Raw genomic sequence first — 25,396 nt, 5'->3', positions numbered from 1 at the left:
TAATCATTCGGGGCAGGCTACAATAGGCCAATCAGTGGTCGCCGTGCCGAGTGCACCCAGTTGGACTCCAGCCCCCCCCCCCACTAAGCGAATTAGAAAAAACTGGTTTGCTAGTATACAGTATTCCACACGGACAGGTACAGTAAACCTGTATAATCCGGAGTAATTGGCGGAGCCAATCCGAATTAAGCGACAATCCAGATTATTGAAGCAAAAGGTAGGCCTAAAAAAATTACAACATAAATAAATGGGAAATTTAACGATATTTAGTGCTGATGAAAATAAACAACAAAATATCATTGTACAGCCTTTATTTAAAAACTATTAAAAACAATACATTTATTGAAGAAAGCAGTCTTCTGGGATTTGGCACCGTGTATATGTGGTGTTAACCGACGTTTCGGAGGAACGTATCGCCTCCCATCTTCAGGGTAGAAGAACAAATATATAAGAAATCTGCAAGCAAAGAGACCGTGAGAACCGGTAAAAGCAGACTGCTTTCTTCATAGTCACCGCCGTGAAAGCCTCAAATCTTACAATACATTTATTCATCGATAGAAGACAAGCTATACTTCATTTTGAACATAATGATGCAGAGTTTTGTCTGAAAAGACAAGTGACTCATCTGCCTTCTTAAATGCCATGTTTATGTACTCAACTGTGAACAGAATTTTTCATATTTCGATCCGGATTGACAGTGACTGGATTAGCGAGGGTTTACTGTACTCGCAAGAGGCCTCTGCTAGGGACACTTTGTATACCAGAAACCCCCAATGACTTGATCTGGAATCGAACTCAGGGTCCGAGGTGGGAAGCCTGCCCTACGGCGCGGCCTCATGCGTCAGTAAACACGTGGTAAGAATTCAGCGTCTTCGTTGTGCAATGAGGTGAGACTCTCACACATCACTCAGTGTGCTGCATCTGGGATTCCCCTACTTAGTCATGTTTCAGAACGTCTGTCCTTTACCGATCCAGAAACTACAAACCTTCTATCATATATCTCACAGGATTCTTTGTGCAAAGGATCACGCCATTGTCAAACATCATTTTCTAGGAAAACGTGTAACTGTGCTTAAGTACAACGTGAAAAAAAGAACGCATGAGAAAATGGAGGTACAGTTCCACTAATTTCTAACCTCCTGTCAGATTGGAGGTCAGTGTTCAGCTTCTTTCCGCAACCGTTTTAACCCCATGGGGAAAAACCCAAGGCACCAACTGAATAAGAGGTTTGGTGGGCCCCAAAGCTGGTGTGGCCGCTGTTTAAAAAAATTAACTCTTGCCTCTGCCGGTAACAGAACTTCGATTCATCGGTCGTCCAGCTCGCAGACTGAGCCATCCCGATAAGAACACAAATCCGCGGGCATACCGTATTTACGCATGTATAGGCCGCACATTTTTTGCCAAAAATTCAAGAGGAAAACTGGGGTGCGGCTTATATTCGAAATCACACTTCATTTAAAAAAATATATTCATAATTAGTAATACAGAGTGTAATACTCCTGAAATAATATTCCAAGAAAATTATTTTTTCTATAATTTCTGTCTGAAAATTGTGCTGCGGCCTATGCATGCGTAAATACGGTATATTCATATTTAGGAAGGCGGTGGGAACCCAGGATCCCAGCTTACGGACTTCTACTGGGGTTGGCGGATAATAGTCCTCGCCGACAGTCTCCTGACTGGCATCAGCAGATGTACCGGTCATTCCTCCGGGCCCTTCTGCTGAGCCATTTGTACTCATGGGTAGAGGACTGCTCTACATTCCATGTAGCTGCAATATAAATTACTGTTTACCAACGCAATGTGAGAAACAGATCTGCCGGTCATTCAGACAGCATTACGAGATACTTGACGACTGCAACAGGAGCTGTATTACGTCATCAACTCATAACTCGTCGCTGCAGCATTCTTGGATATCAGTGCCTAGCTCTGCCCCTTTACAGATCTGGCCAGAAGTCAACGTATCAACTACAAGGGCTCCAGCAGCAAGTTCTACTGAACACGGCAGTAAACAAAGTTATTGTTTTCTGGGATCTGACGCCGTTTAATGTGATACCGTTACCAACGTTTTGTTGGAACCTTATACTTCCACCTTCAGGGTATAAAACAGACCGCTGGTTCCTCTGAAACGCTGGTAACGATCTACCAGATCACATGGCGTCACGTCTCAGATGACAGTAAACTGATGAACACTGCCGCGACACAAGAACTGGAAATCTCATGGCACTGAGCCTCTTGGCTCCGTAAAAGGCCGGGAATTATTTGAGCACCTAAGCCACTACCCTCACAACGATGGCTATCCTCCATGCAGTAAGTACACGCATTCTTCTAAGTAAAGAAAAATGTAAAGTAGTCCCTGTTATTACTTAAGCACGACGCCATGAAGACGTATGAGGGAGTGGAGGTATAGCTCCACCATTCCTGACCTCAGTACTAGACAAAGATGAGTGGTCAGCTTCATGCCCGGCAGCACCCACTGCACAAGAGGCTGGATGGACCTCCACAGCCGGCCTGGACGCTGTGGAGAAGGTACAAATCTCTTGCCTTGCCGAAAATCGAACCCCCGGCCTCAAGCTAACTGAGCTATCCCTCTTCCCTTCTTTCTAGGTCAGACTCCAATATGCTGTGCTAGTTCTCTACGCTAGAACGAAGAGCATGTACCGTTCCATATTCTACCCGTGTTACCTAGCGCATTTGAACGGTAATGGCACCCCAGTTAGCACAATTATGTATACAGAAACGAAGGCAACCTTATGGCATCTGGCTACGCACGTCGAAAATAGCTGACATCCGCAGCAGCACTGACCAGGTAGTGTCGTATAGCTGACACATGTGCCAAGAATACCCGTGATACGACTCCAGCGATGCTGCCTAGGACATTGCACTTGCAAGCATGTAACTATTAAACGAAACCGTACTTATTTGTACTGTAGCGTGTACAGCCGTTGCTGTGCAATGACCGGGAGAAACAGGCAAATAAACAACGGTGTTATGTAACCCGTTTCTCGGCAACAGCTCAGTAAACACGTTCCCGCTGCAAAGAACAAGCACGCAACAAGAGGATGGTGTTTTCTGTGGTCCGTGCCGAGAAGTTATAACCAGGACAGGTGGAGCAACGAGTTAATTGAGTTCTGCAAGGGGGGCTGGGAAGGGATGACGCTATAATTAAATTGACAGTTCAGTTGTGGGATATTCGCCGGACAGTAACGACGTGAGCATAGAAGCTCAAGAATCTCCATTGCTGAAAGCTGTTACTAATCAACGACTAGTGAAAGCACTGCAGGTTGGAGAAGACTTGGCGTGTAAAGTGTGCAAATCTTCGATAGCGTTTTTAAGTGCTTGTACTTCCGATTCGTGTGTGTAAGTGGTCAGTGTAAGTGTGTAAGTGGTCAGTGTAAGTGTGTAAGTGGTTGTTGCAGTTGTTTGTATTTCTCTGTAATTGTTGTAGTTGTTAATCGTATTTGGTTTGTATTCACTGTGGTAGGATGTCCTTATTGTTGTGTTTTGTTTGAAGGTGTTGTCACTTAGTGTAATGTGTGTTACTTGGCTGTTGTGTCCTATTGTGTACTACTGCCACCGGGCTAAAACCCAATTGCAGTATAATAAATAAATAATATATATATATATAATAAATACATTATCCAATCCAAACCCCATCCATAGTCACAAACCGTGGCAGTAAGAGAGACTTGGGGACTGTGGAGATCACTGTCTTCTGAAATGTGACGCCATGCAATCTATAAGATTGTTACTGACGTTTCGGACAAATGTGCTGCCTACATCTTCAGTGTACCCTTAAGACAACAGCATCACGTTCTTCCGACACGCTGGCAATGATATATCAGATTACACATCAAAACAGTACTTCCATTTGCTAAAAGCTTATTTAACGATGCTGCCTGTAATTTTTAAAAACTTCGCTTGGTGGGGAGGTGGAGTCCAACTGGGTCCACTCAGCATGGCGGCCCCGGGTGATTATGATGGAGAATTTGGTGGAATGAATATTGGCAGGGGAAACCCAAGTACTCAGAGAAAACCCGCCCCAGCGCCACTTCATCCACCACAAATCCCACTTGACCACACCCGGGATCGAAACCGTGCCGTCGCGGTGGGAAGCCATCGACTAACCGCTTGAGCTATGGTGCGGCCCGGATGCTGCCTGTAGCTCAGACTGTGTCAAATGGCAGGATAATGAATAACGAATTAGGTGGACGTGAAAGGAAACGGTCGTGGCCTAATTTACATCAGAATTCTGACGGTGTGACTGAAGAGAACCAAGATAATTATCAGGATAGTCTGTGCACAGGCCGAGGTTCATAATTGGAACACCCTGAATATAAGTCAGAAACCTTACCACTCGTATCCCGAGCGTTTGTCAAGCATACACAAAATATACCGCCAATTATTATTCCATCCCAGCAGGGTAAATCTACGAAGTGTAACGTAAAGGTGTCTCTGCTTAATTAATTAAGCGCTATGCCATGAAGGCGTATGGAGAATTGGAAATTGACCTCGGCACTTGATGGAGGTGAGTGGTCAGCTTCACACCCGGGAAAAAGCCCCCGGTACCTTTTGGATACGAGGCTCGGTGGGCCCCAGAGTCCGTCTGGACGTTTCGGAGCAGAGAAAAATCTTGCACTGCGAGGAACAAACCCCTGGCCGTCCAGCCCGTAGCCCGTTGTCCCCTTCTTCCCATTTAAACAATATTAGGACGATATAAGTTTTTTTGCGGCAAGCTGACATTTTACTTATGATAAGATCATACTTAGTATAAGAATCTCAAAACGTGTGGTTAGACAAACGTTTGACAATCTCCATACAAAGAAAGCAAGAGTCACGGCCTACTGTGAGGTAATTCTTTTATCATGAATCAACAAATGTACAGTCCTCTCTGCACGTTTCGGTACAAACAAATGTGCTCATCTACTAAAAAGCTGACTATGGGTTTCTGAAATACTGCCATTTTATCGCTTTCCTGGTGAATACTACGGTGACCCTGAAAACGTTAAAACGCGCGTCCACTTCGGTGATACCGTCTCTAAGGCTGGACCATACATACTGAAACCCACCTCCTGTCTTCAGGCGCTAAACAGTGCAGTAACTGCAGATTTCTTTGCACCTGCAAACCAAAGCCCTCCCCTGATAAACTCGTAGGAGAAGGGGGAGAAAGAGAGGGCTGCCCCTGTAAGTAAGAACTGCGCTACAAAGGTGCAGTCAAGGCAGTTAACCTCGTCACTGGGAATGATATGAATGATTTAATGGTTCAATTCACCAGTCGGAGAAAAACTGTTACTCTCCTGATATTTCTCCGCAATTCATGCCGTCCTAATAATTTCGTTGTTACCACCGCGTAACACACAACACAAGGACAACAACTAGATACACTGAGCACTCTTTCTTGCGAAAACTGGTCGCTGCTCGGTTTGTCAACAATTTCCCAGCACTGGATCACCAAGATTCATTACCGTGTTCACAGTATACCGACCACACGAATCCAGCCCACACCCCTTAAGATCAATTTTAGTATTAATCTCCAATCTACCCCTAAGTATTCCAAGTGCTCTCTTTCCTTCGGCTTTTCTTCAAACTCTATAAGCATTTCTTTTTTCCCTCATATGCTACATGCCTCGCCCATCTCATTTCCCTGCCCCAAATATCCTAATAATATTTATAGAAGAGTAAAAATTATGAAGCTCGTTATGCAGTTTCCGTCCTCTTAGGCCCAAATTTCTCATCACCTTGTTCTCGGACATCCTCAGTACATACGTCCGTCCCGTACTCCGACAGACCAAGTTCCACACTCAAACAAGGTTACTATATTTTAATCTAGACATAAAATACAACCCCTAAAGTAAAAAAAAAAAGTAAAGCTGTACCCGTGCTTAACTAATTCACCACTACACCAAGAAGGCGTATGTTGGAGTGGTTACATGCTCTCACATGTATTCTTGACCTAGGCACTAGCTGGGGGTAGTCAGCTTCACGCCCCGGCAGCTTTACCCCGGGGAAAGTGCCCTGGTACCCACTGGATATGAGGCCGGGTGGGCCCCAAAACCGTTCTATACCACTGAGAGGAGAAAAATCCTGCCTCTCCCGGGACTGGAACTCCGATCCCTCGGTATTCCAGCCTGTAATCAGTCGCTAAACAGATTCTGCTATCAAAAAATGCGTATACAAGATTATTTACTGCTGAGAGGGGGGAAAGTAACGAGTAATTCAAAGACTTTCTCCATTCGTAGACCTAGGTTTTTCTTCAATCGTGTGCGAGCAGATGAGTGGATTTGTTCAGCCTTGCAATAAACAGTGCAGATTCTTCCAGGAAAAAAAAAAGGATGTCCCCTCTAATAACCCCAGAAATTCAGATGAAAGAGAACTTAAGCACCAAGCCAGAAAGGTGCAGAGGGACCTGGCGTTAGTATTCCGACATTTGCTTGAAGGGACTGAGGAACACCACCAAAAAATATCTGGAGCGCGCCTTACTTATCCAGCACGTACCCAACAAACGTGAAGTACGTGGACATACGTCACTGCCTATTAAATCATTTCAAGTGGCCGAGATGGGAGGTCGGAACAGAACGCGCCAAACCCAGAGCTGTTTTCTTACAGCGAACTAAAACGTCTGCAAACAAATTCGTCGCCAACATTTCAACATTCTAAAATGTGAAGTCTTCTGCGTTCTGGGATAAATCACTGCGTAGTCCGGTGAAAATCAACGGACGTTTCGCAAGAATATGTCGCCTCTATCTTCAGGACTGAGCCGTCTACACTTCAACGTTCTAAAATCTGAAGAGTTCACGGGATATAACATCGTGTAATCTGTTGAAAGTAAACATATGCTTCAGAGGAACATGTGGCCTCCATTTTCAGGGTCTAACAATAGGCAGGCACAGGACCGCACGTGGTTTACTCTTGCTTGCTGCCTGATTACACTTCGGCGATATGTCGGCTGACTTTCACCGGACTAAACGGCGTTATATCCCAGAACAGCGAATTCAAGTCACCGCTACAAGAACCGAAAACCTCAACGGCGTTTTCAAACTTCACACCGGAAATCAAGTATTCATTTCAAAATGTAATTAAATTAAATAAGATCTGGTAACATGGAGTCATCTAACCCAGACGGATAGCATGATATGAGCCTCTACGGCCTTCCCAAGAATTCCTTCCACTGATAACGTATCTCATTTCGGGGACAGGCAGTACCTGATTGGATCCCACGTGAAGCGGACTTCCCACTTAGCGAGAGATACAAGGTAGATTTCCAATAACGAGCCTACATAAGCAAGATCACTCGCTGACAGCCCCATGGAGGGGAAGTAACTCCTTACGTAATACCCAACATTTCCTACATTTACCCTCATCTTGGGGGCACGCGGTAGCGTAGTTGGTTGAGGCACTATGCTACAAGCCGGAAGCTCGCGGGTTCGAGTCCCGATGAGGTGGATTTTTCAATTTACCTAACCCTTTCAGCCGCACTATGGCCCTGGGATCGACTCAGCGTCTAACAGAAATGAGTACCAGGAATCTTCTGGGGGGGGGGTTAAAGGCGGCCGGAGCGTAAGGCTGACAACCTTACCGCCATCTGTGAACCGACTGTCTAGAAAATATGGGAGCCTCGACATCTCACAATCCTATGGGACTCCTCACGGGCTGTTACAGGGATGCCTTTAGCTTTTTATTATCCTTCTTAGAACTACTGCTTCCGTAAACACTCCCTTTTCAAACACATATACGTTCTCTCACAGTAAGAGACCATGTTTCATATCCATACAAAGAACTGGATAAACAATATTTGGTAGGGATATCTCAGTCGGTATAGTGACAGGCTGGACGGCTGCTGTTCGAATTCCGACAGGGTCAAGATTTTCTTCTTCTACACAACGTCCAGACAGCCTCTGTGACCCATCCAGCCTCCTGTCCAATGTGAACCGAGGGCTCTTTCCCCGGTGATAAAGCGACATAGGCGTGAAGATGACCACTCACCTTCACCTAGTGCCGAGGACCAGAATGTTGGAGCTAACGTCCACTCCCCAATATGTTTTCATGGCACAGCGCTTAATTAATTAAGTCCAGTTCCTCTTGCATCACAGCATCTTTACAGAGCACAAGCAGAGATGTCGTTAAACGAAAAAAGAACATACAAAAGAGAATCCATAGTAAATCTTGTAGCCCATTGTAATCTGCAACAGGTAGATGACACCACTGTCCTACTTCCCAGCAGTCACCAATTCACAATAAACACGCTCCGTGGCCTTCGCAACAATTCCTTCCACTGATAACGTATCTAGCCTTGCAGATAGGCAGTACCTGATTGGATCCCACGTGAAACGGACGTCCCACTTCGCGAAACTAAAAGGAAAACTTACAATAACAAGCCGACATAACAGCCCTAACTACTGTACTTGAAAATCTTCGGCAAAACAGGACCCAGAGTTGTGGATCAGACTGTTTCGTCGGTCGCATGTCCTTACCTAGGGGCACACAGCAGCGTAGTTGGTTGGGGCATTATGCTACAAGCCGGAAGGTCGCGGGGTTCGATTCCCAATGAGGTCACTGGGTTTCTTCAGTTGACCTCATCCTTCCAGCCGCACTATTGCCCTGAGGTCGACGCCGCCTCTAACAGAAATGAGTACCACGAATCTTCCTGGGGGTAAAGGGTAGCCGGCGCTTACGGCTGACCTCACTGTCATCTGTGAGCCGACTGTCTATAAAATCTGACACCCTGGACGTTCCACAACTCAATGGGCCTCCATGGCCTGTTACAGACTTAGATATACAAATTTACGTCACAACTGCAGAATTATATGAATCAATAACGAAACTTCGGTCATGTGTCAAGTTTAAACAGGCAGGTTTACGCAGTGCCATAAATTTTGTTGTGTGTTATATCTCAGAATACAGAACTCTTCACAACCATCGTTTGAGAATCACAAATCCTGAAAGTATTATTCTCAGTGGGGTGAGACTGAGTCCACTTGGTACTGCGGCCACTACTGGCCTATTGTACCAGTCCCAAATGATAGGTGAGGGTGATTCTGGAGCAACTGACGGGATGAAGATTGGCAGGGGAAACTGAAGTACTCGGAGAAAAACTGCCCCAGGGCCACTTTGTCCACCACAAATCCCAAATGACCTGACCTGGAACCCGGGCCGCCACGTTGGAAAGCCAGCGTCTAACCGCCTGAGCTATGGCGCGGCCTAATCCTAAAAGTAAGAGATCATCTATCCTTTCATCAACCTTGTGAACAATGCTACTTTCCTTGTACACTGACTCATGAAACACATCCAATCTGCTTGGAACGCTTGCACATTGGGTCCGTTGCCAAATCATCTTGATCACAGCCTGGCAACGGATATGTTCCAAAACAGTTTTACTGTACTTTCAAGACAAGCTTCTTCCTCCACACCAATGAGCTCTTGGCAGGTTCCCTCTCTTATAAAAGTCTCTCTCAAACTGACAGGTTTCTCTCCCGCAGAAGCTAAAGAGGCACAAAATGGTCAACTGACGAAATTCTGATGGACTGGAATCATGTGTCTGACGGCGCGATGTAAGGAAGGCTCCTCATGAACACGGTAATGAACTTTCAGGTTCACACGCGTCGAAGTTCTACAAAACAGACTTCGGAATGTGACTTCAGTGGAAATAATATAAACCTTTAGGTTCCCAAACGATCGTGTTTGGAAACAAAACATATTGCAGCGTGTACGGCCGTTACTAAGCAAAGGCTGCGAGATAAGCAAATTTACCACAGCCTTTACTTGGTAACGGTCGCAAACACGTCTCCAAAGCAACGAATCAACAAGCAGCAACAGAAGACTTGCTGAAAACGGTGTTTTCTACGGTGGTCCGTGCCGAGGAGTTATAATCGGGATTAAGTGAAGGAAGCAGAGGAATAGCCATTGTTGGAACCGTTACCAGGCAACTACTAGTGAAGGCACTGCGGGCTGCACAAGACTTGACGCGTGCTCTAGTGATATGTAAAGGGCGGAGATCAGCGATGACGCTAGAACTCAGTGTAATTATGACTTGTGTTAAAGTGGGCAATAAATTCAATTTCTAACCCAAAACCCAGTCTATAGTCATACATACATGTGAAAATACATTACGAACTATTAAGTTCTGGGAAGAACTAAACGCCTACTTTCTTTTGATACGACACGGGCCGCATAGGAAACGCCGCGCCCAACAATTCTGTTGCGTGTATATTCGTTGCTGCGGAAACACGGTTACCAAGCCGTTGCCTAGCAACGATAGGGGTAATACACAGGAAGGTGATCTCATATGCCTCTTTCTTTCAAAATAGAGAAAGCAGGCTAAAACTAAGATCAAACCCATAAATTCTAATCTCAACAAATTAATTAATAAACGCTTAAAATTCTACTCTCAGAAATGTGCCCGGCATTCTTAGTAATATATCATAACTTCTATTCATTCATTCATTCATCAGTAATCTGTCAGATGACAGGTCCACAGCCTCTTCCAAAACAGTTTCTCCACTTAATGCGATCTTCTGTTTTTGGAAAGAGACTATCCAGGAAAAGTGATAATGTGGTAGTTTTTCCATTTGCTTTCCACATCGCAGTACAACAGCCGTTCAAACCACTCTGGTCACGCCTGTTGCTATACGAACTTGAACCATCTCGAGCATCATTTTCTCTGTGCTTCAAGTCGCCGCTGATGACGCTGCTTCCGGCATCAGTTTTCGGTGTCTCTCTTCGTCTGATGCCTACCCTTTGACCTGTCCAGCAAGGGAGGCCCTGCCAGTAGCTACGCTACCGCTGGTATAGCTCTCAGGGTCCTTGGCATACTCAAACACCCTCACCACGATAAGGTGGAGACACCAACGAGGGTTTTTTTTTTAGCTCCCGTAGGAGCTTTCAAAAATTGCCGAAAGCGACGATATTTCACGTCACCTTGGCGGGGTATTGGTATAAGTTTTCAACTAGCAATCACCGCACCTCGGATAAACCTCATTGGTTACGATATTGCCACTGCGCAAAGCAGTAGAGCAAAAAAAGAAGAAAAAAAAAGCTGTCCCTGAGCTTAAATAATTATGCACCGTACCATGAACACGAATGGTGAGTGGAGGTATAGCTCCACCATTTTTGACCTTGGCACTAGATGGAGGTGAGCGGTCAACTGCACGCCCCGGCCACTTTACCCCTGGACGAAGGGCTGCTGGTACCCATCCGATAGGAGGATGGGTGGGCCGCAGAAAAGAAAAATCTCTTGGCCCTGCCGGGAACAGAAAACTGGACGTCCAGCCAGTAGCCCGTCGCTATACCTGCTCAGCTATCGTGGCTCCTAATACCCGAAACTTCTCTTAATTCACCTACAGGCATCTCTGTAAGCACTTAGCTTTCTTTGTGGCATATTCTTTGACTTGCGCCGATCACACAAGCCTAGGACGTCAAATCAATTGTTAGATCACGATTTTTCGTGGCCGACATTCATGTACTACCTGGAACCCATTCGTGACCAGCAGATGCTGCTGAAAACACTTAATACGGGGGAAAAGAGGCACGAATTCTGCAAAGAAATCCTTCGCTATTTACCATACCGCAATGGTCTTTGTGTTTATTTACGTCAGATACAAATTAATTACCGCACGGGGAATCACGCCACAAACACATGGTTACGTGTTTCGTTAAACATTTACATCGAAAAAAACTTTGAAGGAGAAGTTTAATATCTACTGAAATACACATTCAATATCGTTAAACATTTATTTACACAAGTTTCACGAATGCATGACCAATGTTCACATTTTTTTTTCGGTAAATTAAAGATGCACCAACATGTATTTGTAGGACATAACGTAATAACCCATTGCTACACAACGGCTCGTTAAAACACGTTTCCGGGACAAGCTGGGACAGTTCATTGTTAAGCAACGCTCGGTAAACACTGCCTGAAAGCCGGAATAGGAGGGGGGGCAGTAGTGAGGCATTCTTCAGACGTCGTTCAATGCGTGATCTGTAATTTGCCTGTAATTCTAAAGAAGTGCCAATAAGCCCAATCATCAAATCCAGAACCCATTATTATTAGTCACGGCATTCTCGATACTCGGCAGTATTTTTTAATCCTGTCTCTGATCAAGATAATTTCTGGAATTACACAAAAGTAGAAATTAACAGAAGCACACTTAGATATCAAGGAAACGTAAGACTAAAACTGACAGTATATGCAACGACATATACATCGTCTGCTGTGTTGCTGGCTCCACAGCTGCAATTAAATATTAAGGACAGGATACTTGTATTTCTAATTCAGGACTCAAATGAGCTTCCTCAAGACCGTGAGGTAAAGGTTATATTTTTTCACTGCTAGTGGGGTGGGACTAAGTCCCTTGTACTGCGGTCACTTCTGGCCTATTGTACCATCCCCAGATGATAGGTGAGGGTGATTGTGGAGCAATTGGTGGAATGAAGATTGGCAGGGGAAACCGAAGTACTCGGAGAAAACCTGCCCCAGTGCCACTTTGTCCACCACAAATCCCACTTGACTAGACCCGGGATCGAACCCGGGCCTCCGCGGTGGGAAGCCAGCGAGTAACGCTTGATCTATGGCGCGGCCTTGAGGTAAAGGTTAAGTAGCCCCTGTGCTTAATTAAATAAGCATCGTGCCATGAAAACGTATCGAAGAGTGGAGGTATAGCTCCACCATTTTTTACCTCTGTACTAGATGGAGGTGGGTGGTCAGCTTCAAGCCTCTGCAGGTTTACCCCAACGTAATAGCTCCCACCTATCGGTACCCATTGGACAGAATGACCGGTGGGTCCCACAGCCCGCCTGGAAGCTACTGAGAAGAGAAAAACCTTCCCCTAACGGGAATTTAACCCCGCTATACCGACAGAGCTTTCGCGGCTCTCCAAGACCGTCAGTACATACTTACACAGGCCAAGACGGGTAGATCTAAACGTCCTTCTTCTACAGAGATGACATAACAGACAGTTCTAATTCAGAGTCAGTACGCAACCTCGTTGGGCAAGCTGTCTCATGCGGCAAAGCTTCTGACCTCTAGCCAGGACACGGTCGGTTCGAATCTCGGGTGTCCTGAGAATCTTAAATGGTTTTATTCAGCCACTGTAAGCAACTGTCTAGACAGTACCTCAACCAGACCACGACCGCTCCCTTCCAAATCCGTTCCAATTCATTAGTCATTGAATCATTTCAGGCACCTCACTCGACGCTATAGACAGATACTGAGTCTCGTTAAATAACCCCCCCCCAAAAAAAAAATAAGCAAGCTTCCTCATGGTTCTCGCTTCAGTCGGTATAGCGCCCGGCTACGGGACGGGGTTTGATTCCCGGCAAGGCAACAGATTTCTCTCTACTCCACAGCGTCCAGACCGGCGCTGGTGCCCACCCAGATTACTATCCAATGGGAATCAAGGGCTTTTCTCCTGGGAGTAAAGTGGCTGAAGTGTGAAACTCGTCATTCACCTCCATCTAGCGCCGATATCAAGACAGGTGGAGCTATACCACTTCTCCATCTCTCTTCATGGCATCATCCTTAATTAATTAAGCACGGGGACAACTCCACCTTGTTACCTTTAGCCCAGGGCTCTCGGTACATTCATGAATATATCCAGTCGAACTTACTGCACGTTGGTGAAACGGTCTAGATATATTTCTTAGACGGTCCCACAATACAACACTCCTACGCAGTACTTCTAAACCAGGGATAATGCATTTGCACGATCCGTTACACCAACACTGCTTCAACAGGTGTGCGATGCATGAACTGGGTGGAACGCCAGAAGAAAAGGGATAGACACAAATGACAAACCTGCGCTGTCTCGACATACAGTACGTGAGAGAGTCAGTAAATAGGCCACAAATGGATATAAAACATGTCATATTCGAAACTGAAAAAAAAAAAAATCTCGACACACTTGTCCCATTGCTTTAGAAGTCTCTTTGATTGTTGACTCAGATATTTTCCACACCTCCGTTTCAACCTCTTCATCAGTGAAACGTTTGTCACCCAGCTGCGAGCCGCTTTACGCGACAGACACTTCCACCGTAAACAGGAAATATTTATTTATTCTTTGCACCGAGCCCATTTGCCAGAACAAAACGCACAACACTGCCTTTCGGCAGCATACTCCTCAAGCACCGTCACCATTTTGACTACTGAAACCAGCGTCTGAACATGTGCATGCGCGTCTGGTATCTAGACTGCCATGAAGCTGGACTATGCTGCTACCTAGTGATACACACAGAAAACCCATTACATCAATTACAGCCGTTTTTCTTCCACTTGTGACCTATTTACTGATTCTCCTTCGCACATAAAATGTTGGAGACCGAGTTTCAAACTCTGAGTCGTGGGGAATGAATCTGGAGGAAGGGTAAGTCCGGCGCTGTAGACACCTGTTTTGCTGAAGGCAGGCAGACAGACGGTGATTTCCAGGAATCCTGATCTCTCTGGTCTTGTCTCTGTTAAGGCTTGTCTGCTTCTGATACGACCGCGGAGATGCACTGCTACAGCTACTGAATGTTAATGCGGTGTGTGTCTGCAACGTGGCCTTCGCAGAGTTCCAGAACCCGAAACGGACTACACAATCTACATCGAGTTACGCAGAACGATGTCCTCAGACAAATTTTATCGCCCATTTATAAAACAGGAACCATAAGGTAAGGCTGTCTCTGCGCTTAACTAATTAAGCACCACGCCATGAAGGCGTATGGGGAAGTACATGTACAGATGCACGATTTATTGACCTCAGCATTAGCTGGAGGTGGGTAGTCAGCTTCGCGTCCCGGCCACTTTATCCGCGGGGAAAGAGCCGCCAATACCCACTGGATAGGAGGCAGGATGTGCCCTAGAACCGGTCTGGGCGAGGAGAAAAATCTTTGCCCTACCGGGACTCGAACTCCGACCTTCGGCCGTAGGCAGTCGCTGTATGGTCGATAGTACCCAAACTGCAACACTTTTCACTCCACGTTATTACTGATGAATGGAAGGAGTACGTGACCAGGAGGGCAAAATTTACCCTCCAACAATGAAGCAAATAAACAATAAAATACGTCACATTATAATCCTACGCTTTGTTTTGTAATGCCATCTGCTGCTATGGTTAACAGTGAGTGCATATATTTATTTAATGTTTACTAAATGACACTGCCAGAAGATAATACTATATAGCAAAGAATGGTAGCATAATTAACAAATGAACTTGAAAGTATGTGGACGGAAGTGGTTGTAACCTATTTTGAGGCAGTATTCCGGCAATTGCCTAGAGGAGCTGAGGAAAATAACGAAAAATGTATCAGAATAGTAGGTTTCTAGGCCGAGATTTGAACTCTGTATTTTCCGTACACGAAGCAGAAGTGCTACCCACTTCACCATGATGTTCAGTAAGAATGCGTGGAGTTACACCTCCACTCGCCATAGGCCTGCGTCTTTGGGTCCAGTGCTTAATTAAGCAAGGGAGAACTTTACCTTACGTTGTTGTGTACGCATGGTATACTTATTCAGCAAATGTCATTGGTTCACCGCCTTATGTGCAGCGCGTCCTTCTAAAACTTATTTAAAAGTTTACGTACATTGCACTACATGTTTCTACTGACACTGGTCTTCATCAGGTTTAAAAATTTTTGGTGAAAACTCCGTAGTACAGACACACAACGCAACAGAAGAGCCATCCAGCACCATAAAATACACGAGCGCGTACATGCAACTACACATCGAATATCAGAACCACGAAACGAAAGCACAGCAGTTTTCACCAACAATTGTTTAAACACCTGACGATGATCTATGTGTGTCGAAACATGTAATGCAATGTACAGAAACTTTCAAATAAGCTTTAGAAGACACACTGTGTGATTTAAGAAAATTTTAAACAAGTTTCAAAACTCGCAACTGCGTGATTTAAGGAAATTTTAAATACGTTTTAAAAGTCGCATTGTGATTTAAGAATAGTTTAAATACGTTTTAAAAGACTCACTGTGATTTAAAAAAATTTCAAACAAGTTTCAAAAGACGCACTGTGTGATTTCAGAAAAAAAAAATTAAATACGTTTCAAAAGACGCACTGCGTGATTTAAGAAAATTTTAAATAAGTTTTAATAGGACGCGTTGCACCTAAGATGATGATGACAGTAACCACTGCATACGAGGCCTGGTGGGCCCCAGAGCTGGACTAGACGCCACGTAAAAGACAAGAAATTTACTCCAGTCGTCCAGCCCGTAGTCCGTCGCAATACCGACTGAGCTATCCTGGCTCTTGGCACATAGAATTATGCTGCTATCTTTAGACCTTTTTGCAGAACAGTTGAATATCACCTTCGCACATTATTTCTGATAGAATTTTTTCTGTGAAGAGGCGGGGAACAGACACTTCAGGATGGGAGGGACAGTACTACAGCTCAAACGGTCAGGCGCTGACGTCTCACGAAAGAGTGCAGACTTCAATCCCGGGTCACTTCATGTGAGATTCTTGGTGGATGAAATGGCATTCAATCCAAATTCCTTCTGGTGCAAAGGTAAATCTATCCCTGTAATAGGCCATGGAGGCCCATACGGTTGAGAGACGTCGCATTTCCCACATCTTCTAGACAATCGGCTCACAGATGACGGTTAGGTAGTCAGCACTACGCGCCGACGGCCTTTAACCCCCCCACCCCCCCCGGGAAGATTCCTGGTGGTTATTTCTGTTAGGGGCTGAGTCGACCCCAGGGCCATAGTGCGCGGCTGGAAGGATTAGGTCGATCCACTACTGCTCCCATACTTACCCATCACCGCCCTCTACGTGTACGATAAACGTGCCCACGCAGAACATTACCACATTCTTGGTCTTACGTTGGGCGCTTCATGTCTAGAACTGACACTCGGTAAAACTTTCCTTTCAATTCGGGGGGGGGGGCTGAACCCTAAAACACTCCAACTCCCCAAACAGAATAGTGGCAGCCCTGACCAGGCAGCACATTATCACTTCCTAGGTCCCAGTTTGGGATTTCTGGACCGGGCGCATCATGATGGTTTCTGGTAATACAGCTCTTTTAATTTAGGCGAGGGAAGAGTGAAGACAATCCGAACACCTCAACGCCAAACATTACACTGGCTTAACCCTTTACAGGCCGAATTTCTTCCAAATAATATATAAAAATTCAGTTTGTACCTCAAAGGAAACACATTATGTCTCCGCTTCAAAACCAACCCGATTAATGCTGTTTCGGGAAATAGTCGCTGTTTATTGTGAGAACCATTAGGAACACAAACACACTCTGTGGACAGAATGCACATCTTTTGCGTGTTAAAGCAGTTGGTACATATAGTAACCACTGGGCTTCAAAGCGTTAATCAAAGCACAATTTCGTATGGTTCGTAAACAGCACTTCTGGCGTGCCTTCCGCTTATCCACTTCACTTTCACTTGGGACATTTGAGAGCTTATGTCGCTAGAGTGCTGTCACGGGAACGCATGCATATTAATGGCATCACAATGTTCAAGCTGAGTGACATGGTAACGCGACAGTATTATCCTGGTCAAACCCAAATAGATACGACTCGTAATTATTCGAGTGCTTTCACTTTCTCACTGAACATGAGAACTGGGGACAGAGGTGGGTGGCTCCCCACTCAGAGGTTAACAGAAAATGATTCTGTGTTTGATCCTTAAGAATACAGTGGTGATTATATGCATCATTTAACATTTCAGATACTCTTCAATTTTGCCCACAAATTGCATTTATGTTTCGCATGTTTCTCAAAACAACATTTCCTATAAACAGCATCAGCAGAGTGGTCCCTATAATGGAGAGGCTGTGTGTCTGGGTTGCAAGAATTAAAATGGATTAAGCGTGCATTCTGTACAAACAGCTAATAATGTTTTATATGCACGCTTAATCCATTCCATGATATAAACGGAGGTGCATCGTTACGAAAGAGCATCAATTTCTGTTCGGAAAAAAGTTGTGAGTGGCCCTTGCAGTCCAACTGTTGCATTATTAAGAATCTGCTGCCTAGCAACGGTCGCTGTTTACACAGTCACCGCTTACCAGTGGGTCTGTACGCCCCAATATTATTGCGACAGGGTAGAACAGACGAGCACATGTCGGTGGTAGTTAAAAAAAAATAGGGGGGCTCGGGAAGAGGTTGCAGGTTGAATGTTTTATATAAATCTGTGACCTATTTACTGACTCTCCTTCGTATTAATCTTGGAATGACAAGCTATCATTTGTGAACTAGTTTATATATTCAACTAGGTTACATTGAATGTTTCCACATTCCATGACATTTGGAGTGTCCTCAAATATGCGAAGTAGCTTCTACATTTTTGTCAGGTAACCGTTTTCGACTCTGCTAAAGGGCTACCGCCTTATAGTGGAGAGGTTTGCGTGCCCCAATGACCCTGACAGCTATAAGCTCCTTGTAGAGCCACCCAGGTAGGTCAAAGGGTTGGGGTTAGACGAACTGCAGTCCCTGATCCTCCAAATTGCGGGTTGGGCGAGGGACCACTGACCCAAACCCAGAGAAATCTTTAGTTATAAAATCTCCAGAGAATGGAGGGCCATGGATGAGGCTCAGACCCACAAAGACTTGTACAGCAGTAAAGAACAACTTATCTGGATAGTTCTTCGCACCTAAAGGTTTCGCAATCTTGGGAACGTCATACATTGCGACATACCAGTTGCATCCCCTACCCTACTGATTCTCTTCAGTACAAGAATTTCCACTACTGCGATAATAATAATGTGATGACGTCATAAGCAAATAATTAAATACCATGCCATTAAGACGTATGGGGGGAGTGGTGAGTTTCACTTTACCTCCAGGAAGAGAACCCTCGGTACCCACTCGATGCGGCTGAATGGGCCACAGGGTCGGTGTGGACGCTGTGGAAAAGAGAAAACCTCTTGCTGCTGTTGGGAATCGAACCCAGGCCGTCAGGCCCGCAGCCTGTCGCTATACCGACCGAGCTATCCCGCCTCCTGGTATTATGAAGTGAGTGCGAGTTATGTTATCTAGTCAGCCATCTTACACCTGACTACATAACCTCCACGGTTGAGGACCCCCTATGTCGTTAAATAAGCATGACTCTAAACTGTCACACTTTTTTTTTCTGGGGGCACTCATGCGAGCAGGATCTGTGATATTTGCGAGGTAACCATCCGCCTGGGCTACGGGGTGCATACTTTACGATACATTAATTAAATCTGCTGTCACTATGAATTTCAGCCTCGTGAGGATAACTGAGGAGCTATTTCAAGGAGAAAGCGGCTCCGGTCTAGAAAACAGAGATTAACGGCCGTGGGGATTCGTTGAGCTGACCACGCGACACCCTCTATCCGCTAAAGTTGGGACTAACTTCGACGACAAGCGGCGGTCGCTCGGTCGGTATAGTTCGCTTGCGGACTACATGCCACGGAGTTTTTTTTTATTTTGTTTGTTTGTCACTATGAATTTAAAACATCGTGCTGTGTTGAATTTTAAACCTAAACACGTAACTTCAATAATAACTAACACCGCTAATTTGTGGCGAAAGAGAAACTGCAGATAACGCTTGTCGTCGTCCATTGTGTCAATGAAGCCTTTCGAAGCTAAGAACCCGTGTTTCAAAACAAGACACGTCGTCCGTATGACAGAAAAGAACAGCAGCATATATAAACTCGCTTCCTTGTTAAGATTTTAAACCCCATTATTTTTCTAACAAATTGTATCCTGCCAAATTTGAAGGTTTTAAATATATATAAGCATCTGACAAAGTGACAAGGAATAGATGTGGACTGAGGGGAAAAACAATGAAACATGTCAGATAGTGACAGAATCCTTCTTCCATCAACCCCCCTCCCTTTTCACCCGAACATTAAACGAAAAATCATGTGAAGCTGGCAACAAAATTATCACACTGTAGGGCACGAAATAAGTTCACTCTGAAATTCTGCTAAGTGGTTTGACAAGAGAAGTAACTTTTCCTTACAAACAGGTTATCAGTGTCTTAGGGATTAGCATTAAAATTTATCAAGACATACTTAATTATTATAACTGTAACTGTTTTATTGGCAAATAACACAAGAAGAGATTGGGAGGGGGGGCAGGCGGGTCCGACATGAGCCATTCCTTACGGATAAGTGCTCATATTTTTGTTTGAAGTTTCACCGCCCACTTGAAATGCCCCTAAGTGCAGCAATTTACTGCTTTTGAAAATTACGTTCATAATATTTCATCAGTCAGCTTCGAGAACGTCATGGCCATTGCGATCCGCTGTGAAGTACATCACCTTCTGTCATGGCAGCTCTGCAAACTCGGACACTATGCAGGGTTCGAGGTTCTCAAGGCGGTCGTTGTGAAGAGTTCCAACTTCAGGGACTCCTGCTACCTGCTTCATAGCTTACTCTTCAGCCCTCCGCAGGGAGGTGCTATTATTACGAAACGTGACTTTCAACGGACTACACAGCGTTATATCCCAGAAGACTGAGAGATCTTCTCTTTCTGAACACTTTAGTTCAGACTTGTCAAACCTGTATGGGCGGATTTTATAACTTGACCTTGTAGGTCAAGCAGCCACATCATCGGTAGGTGTGTTTGTTGTTTATTTAACGATGCTGTCAGTAACACAGCCTACATAGCGTCGAATAATGGTAAACAATCATTTGGAAATGTGAGGGAGGAAAATGGTCGTAGCCTGATCTAAGATCCCATTCCGGAATTTTTCTGGACGATGTAAGAAAAACCACAAATCTGGTTCAGCAAAGGTGGGTGTCCCAGTGGAGGTCACACAATCATGGTACGATGGTGAGACAAAGTATGGGTGGGTATGTTCACTTCAGCCGTAAAGCTTCTGACTTGAGTTCATGAGGTACCCGCTTCGAATCTCAGCCAGGGCACCGATTAGCCTAAATTTTCTCGTAGTTTATCTCGCTTTCTCTAGGCGAATCTGGCATAATACTTTGAAATGGGCCACAGCGGCTTCCTTTTATGTACTTTCCAATTCACAGACCATTAATCTGGGCTACTAACAACGTTGTTATATAAACCATAGAAATATATATGAATAAAACGTCTGTATAATACTAAAATATAGTTAGGCTCTTAAAGCTGAATTAATTACACACGATTCCAGTGATGGCCCAAACACTGGGGCTACTGGCTAAAACATCGCCCTTATGCACGGACGTATATCAGTGTGTCCGCGTTCATCTGTGCAGCGTTCAGATGGGCCGATGCCCCCATCGAAAGAATTCTACCTGATGTGTGAAAGATCCAGTCATTCATTCATCAATGGCTCTACAGCCCTTCTGTTGGCCCCTGGCCTCCTCTTCAGTTTCGTAATCTTTTTTACGGAGTCGGTAGGACTCCTTGGACGGGTGATCAGCCCGCCGAAAGGCCGCTACCAACACACAGGACAACACACACAAAAAAAAACAGAATAAAAACACACACAAACATCCATGCTTAATGGGATTCCAACCCACGATCCCAGTATTCGAGCGAGAGACAGTTCATGCCTTAGACCAAGGGTCTCCAAACTACGGCCGGCGGGCCACATCCGGCCCGCGAAAGAATTGTGCAGAAATGTGATTTATTTGCACTTATCAAGGCATTCAGAGCAAAGTTGATACTTCTGGAAGGCCAAGTGAAAATTTGTAACTTTGTTCATATGCTATACTCTGCAGAGTTGCATAAAAAGAGTGAAGCAGAATTTCCTTCCTCGTTTGCAAATTTAGTCATTTCAGGTTTGAAAGAACAATTTCGGAAGCGATTTGCTGAATTGGATTCCAATTCTCAGGAAATTAGATTGTTTCAAAATCCGTTTGACTGTGATTCTGCAGATGTCCCAAGTCAAATTCAAATGGAAATTATTGAACTTCAGGAAAATTATCATATTAAAGACAAGTACAAGGAAGGAAATTTGATCGAATTTTATAAATTTCTGAATTCTGGGCAATTTCCAAATTTAAAGAAATTTGCTTGTAAAGTTATCTCCATTTTGGGGGCGACATATCTGTGTGAACAAACTTTTTCCCAGATGAAGTACATCAAGTCGAAATACAGGACAAATTTATCCGATGAACATTTAAAGTCGCTACTTGTGATTAGCGTTTCAAAATTTGAACCTCAATTTAATCAGATTTTAAGAATGCAAAAAGAGTTCCATCATTCACATTAATTGTTCTATTATAATTTGTGATGAAAATATGAGCATTTGCTGCTACTGTCTGTTGTCTTTAATATACGATAATTTATTCTCACGTACTTTGTATTTAGTTTATGAAATTCTGTGCTTTCAATGAAACTCATATACCTAGAGTTATTAATTTCTCATTTTATCCGGCCCGTTTAAAGTGCTGAATTACCTAATGTGGCCCGCATTTCGAAAAGTTTGGAGACCCCTGCCTTAGACCATGCGGCCACCGTGATCGGCGTGAAAGATCCACAATTCCCAAATTATAAATCGGAACGGGCCAGAGGATCTTGTGCATGAAGATGGAGGCGGCAGTCTCTACGAAACACTATTTTCTATCCACCAAAGTACACGGTGTTACATCCTTCAAGACTTTTAACCTTCGCAGCACAGTCAGAAGAAACTTGTATCCCACGTGAAGATCAATTCACTGTTAACTGCTATAATTTATACTGAGTTAATCACGGGGCCCACAAGTGGTACAGAAACTATTATCCTGAAAATTATTTTCAAAACTCTGCAGTCTGTTTGTACCTCGAAATGGGGCCTACACAAGGCAATATTTTCCAACTGTCTAGTACCCACTGTGGACGGAACGACTGGCCATCGCGAACCCCGCGTTTGGCAGTTCTGTTCTACTTCATAGTTGGTTATTTCACGACACTGTTTGAAGTGTACGGTACAGTACCGCAACTACCAACCTGCCTGTCCACTCTCCTCCAGTTCCCACACTTCTGGGGGCTCGTTAAAGTTTTAAATAAAATGTATTGAAAATGTATACAATTCTGTCAATGTAAATTTCAATCACAATCATCCAGGTCGCTTTCCAGAACTGGCTTGAGTTTATATGGACATGGCGGAGAAGAGAAAGAGTCCTCCACTGCCTGGAATCGAACTCCCGCAGTTCAAAACACTCGTCATTTTACCGACCGAGGTATCGCAGCTCATCACAAATACGCTATATACGTGTCAGAGTAATTACCTATTGTGTAAAAAAATGCAAATAGCCCGACTCGTTCAAAAACTGGCCACAATCTGTACCTGGATAAATTTTCACGAATCATTTATTGTTTCCATTCGATAGGTCTTAAACTCAAAACTCTTGTGGTTTCCTCCCTCCCACTTTCTCTCTCTATTATGACTGGAAAACAGGCCCCTGCAGTTCTTTCACGAATTCACATCACAAACCATTACTTTCATTCGCTTGGTACGGGGCATGTTTTTGGGAATGTTAGTAACAGAAATGTTCCATGAACATCACACGCAGACTATGCCAAGTTGAAAAGCCAAGTCTGCTTCGTCTCAAGCGGTCTAAGAAACCTGTCGCGACTTGGCTTCAAGATGGCGGCTAGAACCTGCAACCGCTGTTGGAATGCAGACCTGGGGGGCGTGGAGGAGTTAGAAGAGAAACTACAAAGGGGGGGCAGGGGTAATTTGACCGAACCTACGAGGAGGGAGTGAGAGAGAAAATGGAGGGGAGCGGCAAAAAACGTTTAGCAATCTGTGTGTTTGAATCACTATTCCAACTCCTGTAAATGGTAATCCCAAGTTTGAACTGAGATGCACTAAAAGCGCTTGTCGAAAATAGCGTTGTGCAACTACGCGTTAATCGTTTATTCCACTATACGGTGGGATATTACAATGGTATTTATCACACCACTTTGTAAACAACCTAGACTGATCTACGTGCAGTCCACGAGCGTGGATCATTACAATAAACAACCCAGATACTACAACCGGTCAATTACCACCATTCACCAACATTAAACGGCAATTAAAAATTTAATATGATATATTTCAAAACGATCATTTCTATGAATAACGGTAATCACTTTCTCCAAACGATTTGTAAATTACATTCCTATAAATAAGAAAAAGAACCAGCTAACCAAATACAGGAAACCTTATAGAAATTGTTGTCAACTTCCTGTATATCAATAAAACTCCTGAAATTTTCAGGTACCTCAAACTTTCAATACCTGTTGCCCATAAAATGTATTCCGTTATAAATTTATATAACTACTTTCTTGTCGCATATATGCAATCAACAATCACAAATACGGTACTACCAACGAACGATTCTTAAATTTCGCCTTCTAAAACATGGTCACAACTATTATAAATCACAGCAGATTAAAACGTACAATTTACCATTCTTATTATGACATTTCTTAACAGGCTTCTAAATATAGCCATGATCAAGCACTGTTGTCAATCGCCAGTAACCAATCGCATCTCGTACACAGTAGCACATTAGTCACACTAAGAAATGACTGCGTTTTTAAAAACACAGAAAGAACTGTTAGAGTAATATTATTAGTTTTAGAAATTCACCTTACCTTCGTCAAGAAGTCGTTCTACGTGTATGAATACATTTGGGAACGCTGCCAATTGTTTCTTATCTTTTAGTAGCTGTGCTAAATAGTCCGCTATACTCTGTGTGCTGGGGTTAGTGTCACTCATTTTCCAATTATTGTTTTGAACAGTCGGCACTATATCGATGTGTATACCTGAGATTTGTTAGTGACCTAATATTAATGCTCTCACACCGAGATCTCGAACACCACTGAAGAATGAACAGCTATCGTGGGCGACACCGCATGCGCGGCGGACGAGTCGAATATAGTTCTTACTGGAAAGGGGGTGTGTGGGTTGCTGAGACACAGCACTGCTGCTGCCATATATAGGGCGCGTGCTGCGGGAAGCTCTGTAAACAGACTCAAGCGAGTGAGAAACTGTTTTGAGGGTCATTTTCCTTGCGTCAGGAATCTTCTTTCAACAATATTCCTATCGACCGGAATTAATATATGCCGCGAGGAACGAGAACATTCCTACACGTGACTAGTGTCAATTTTATTTCGATTTTTTAGTTGTCGGGAACTTTCTTAACTACATCCAGAAGGCGCTACCCACAGGCGTCACCTTGAGCCCACAATTTTCTATCTGGAGTTCTCATTTAGACCAACTCCCTATGACGTCACATTGCCGGAAATGAGGGTATCCAAAAAATTATAATTGCCGGCACTATGAAAAAATATGAAACAAATCCATTGGTTGAAATAAGCGTTCTTAACACTTTTCTTCTTATTATTCCAATTATTCAAGAGCTACTGCGGCTCCTGTAGATCCTTAAAGGTTGTTCTACAATTTCACAAACTATTATTCACAAAACAATGTGAGAAAAACACAAATTTGCTCAGTCTTCTTATCTCGTAAGCTTGATATTTTTGTCTCATACGAAAGCTCCAAATGGAAAAT

At 44.1% G+C, this 25,396-nt stretch overlaps 1 protein-coding gene and 1 non-coding gene across 3 annotated transcripts in view; both read right to left on the bottom strand.

Annotated features, from left to right (window-relative positions):
* The window catches only part of LOC111873711 (protein held out wings), a 308,182-nt gene extending 283,482 nt beyond the window's left edge, over positions 1–24,700 (bottom strand). For both annotated transcript variants that reach the window (XM_023868645.2, XM_023868644.2), the window contains exon 1: positions 24,478–24,700. In XM_023868645.2, the coding sequence (XP_023724413.1) occupies positions 24,478–24,601 (124 nt within the window). In that variant the 5' untranslated portion in view covers positions 24,602–24,700. The remainder of the gene's footprint in view (positions 1–24,477) is intronic.
* Positions 10,864–11,004, bottom strand: LOC111873728. The gene has a single exon (XR_002844420.1). It is a non-coding gene; the product is annotated as a U4 spliceosomal RNA (small nuclear RNA).
* Positions 24,701–25,396: the final 696 nt, after the last annotated feature.

The sequence above is a fragment of the Cryptotermes secundus genome, unplaced genomic scaffold (assembly GCF_002891405.2).
Source record: "Cryptotermes secundus unplaced genomic scaffold, Csec_1.0 scaffold31, whole genome shotgun sequence".
NCBI lineage: Eukaryota > Metazoa > Arthropoda > Insecta > Blattodea > Kalotermitidae > Cryptotermes > Cryptotermes secundus.
Note: the sequence above shows the minus strand (reverse complement) of the source record. Positions and strands in the feature narration are given on the sequence as shown.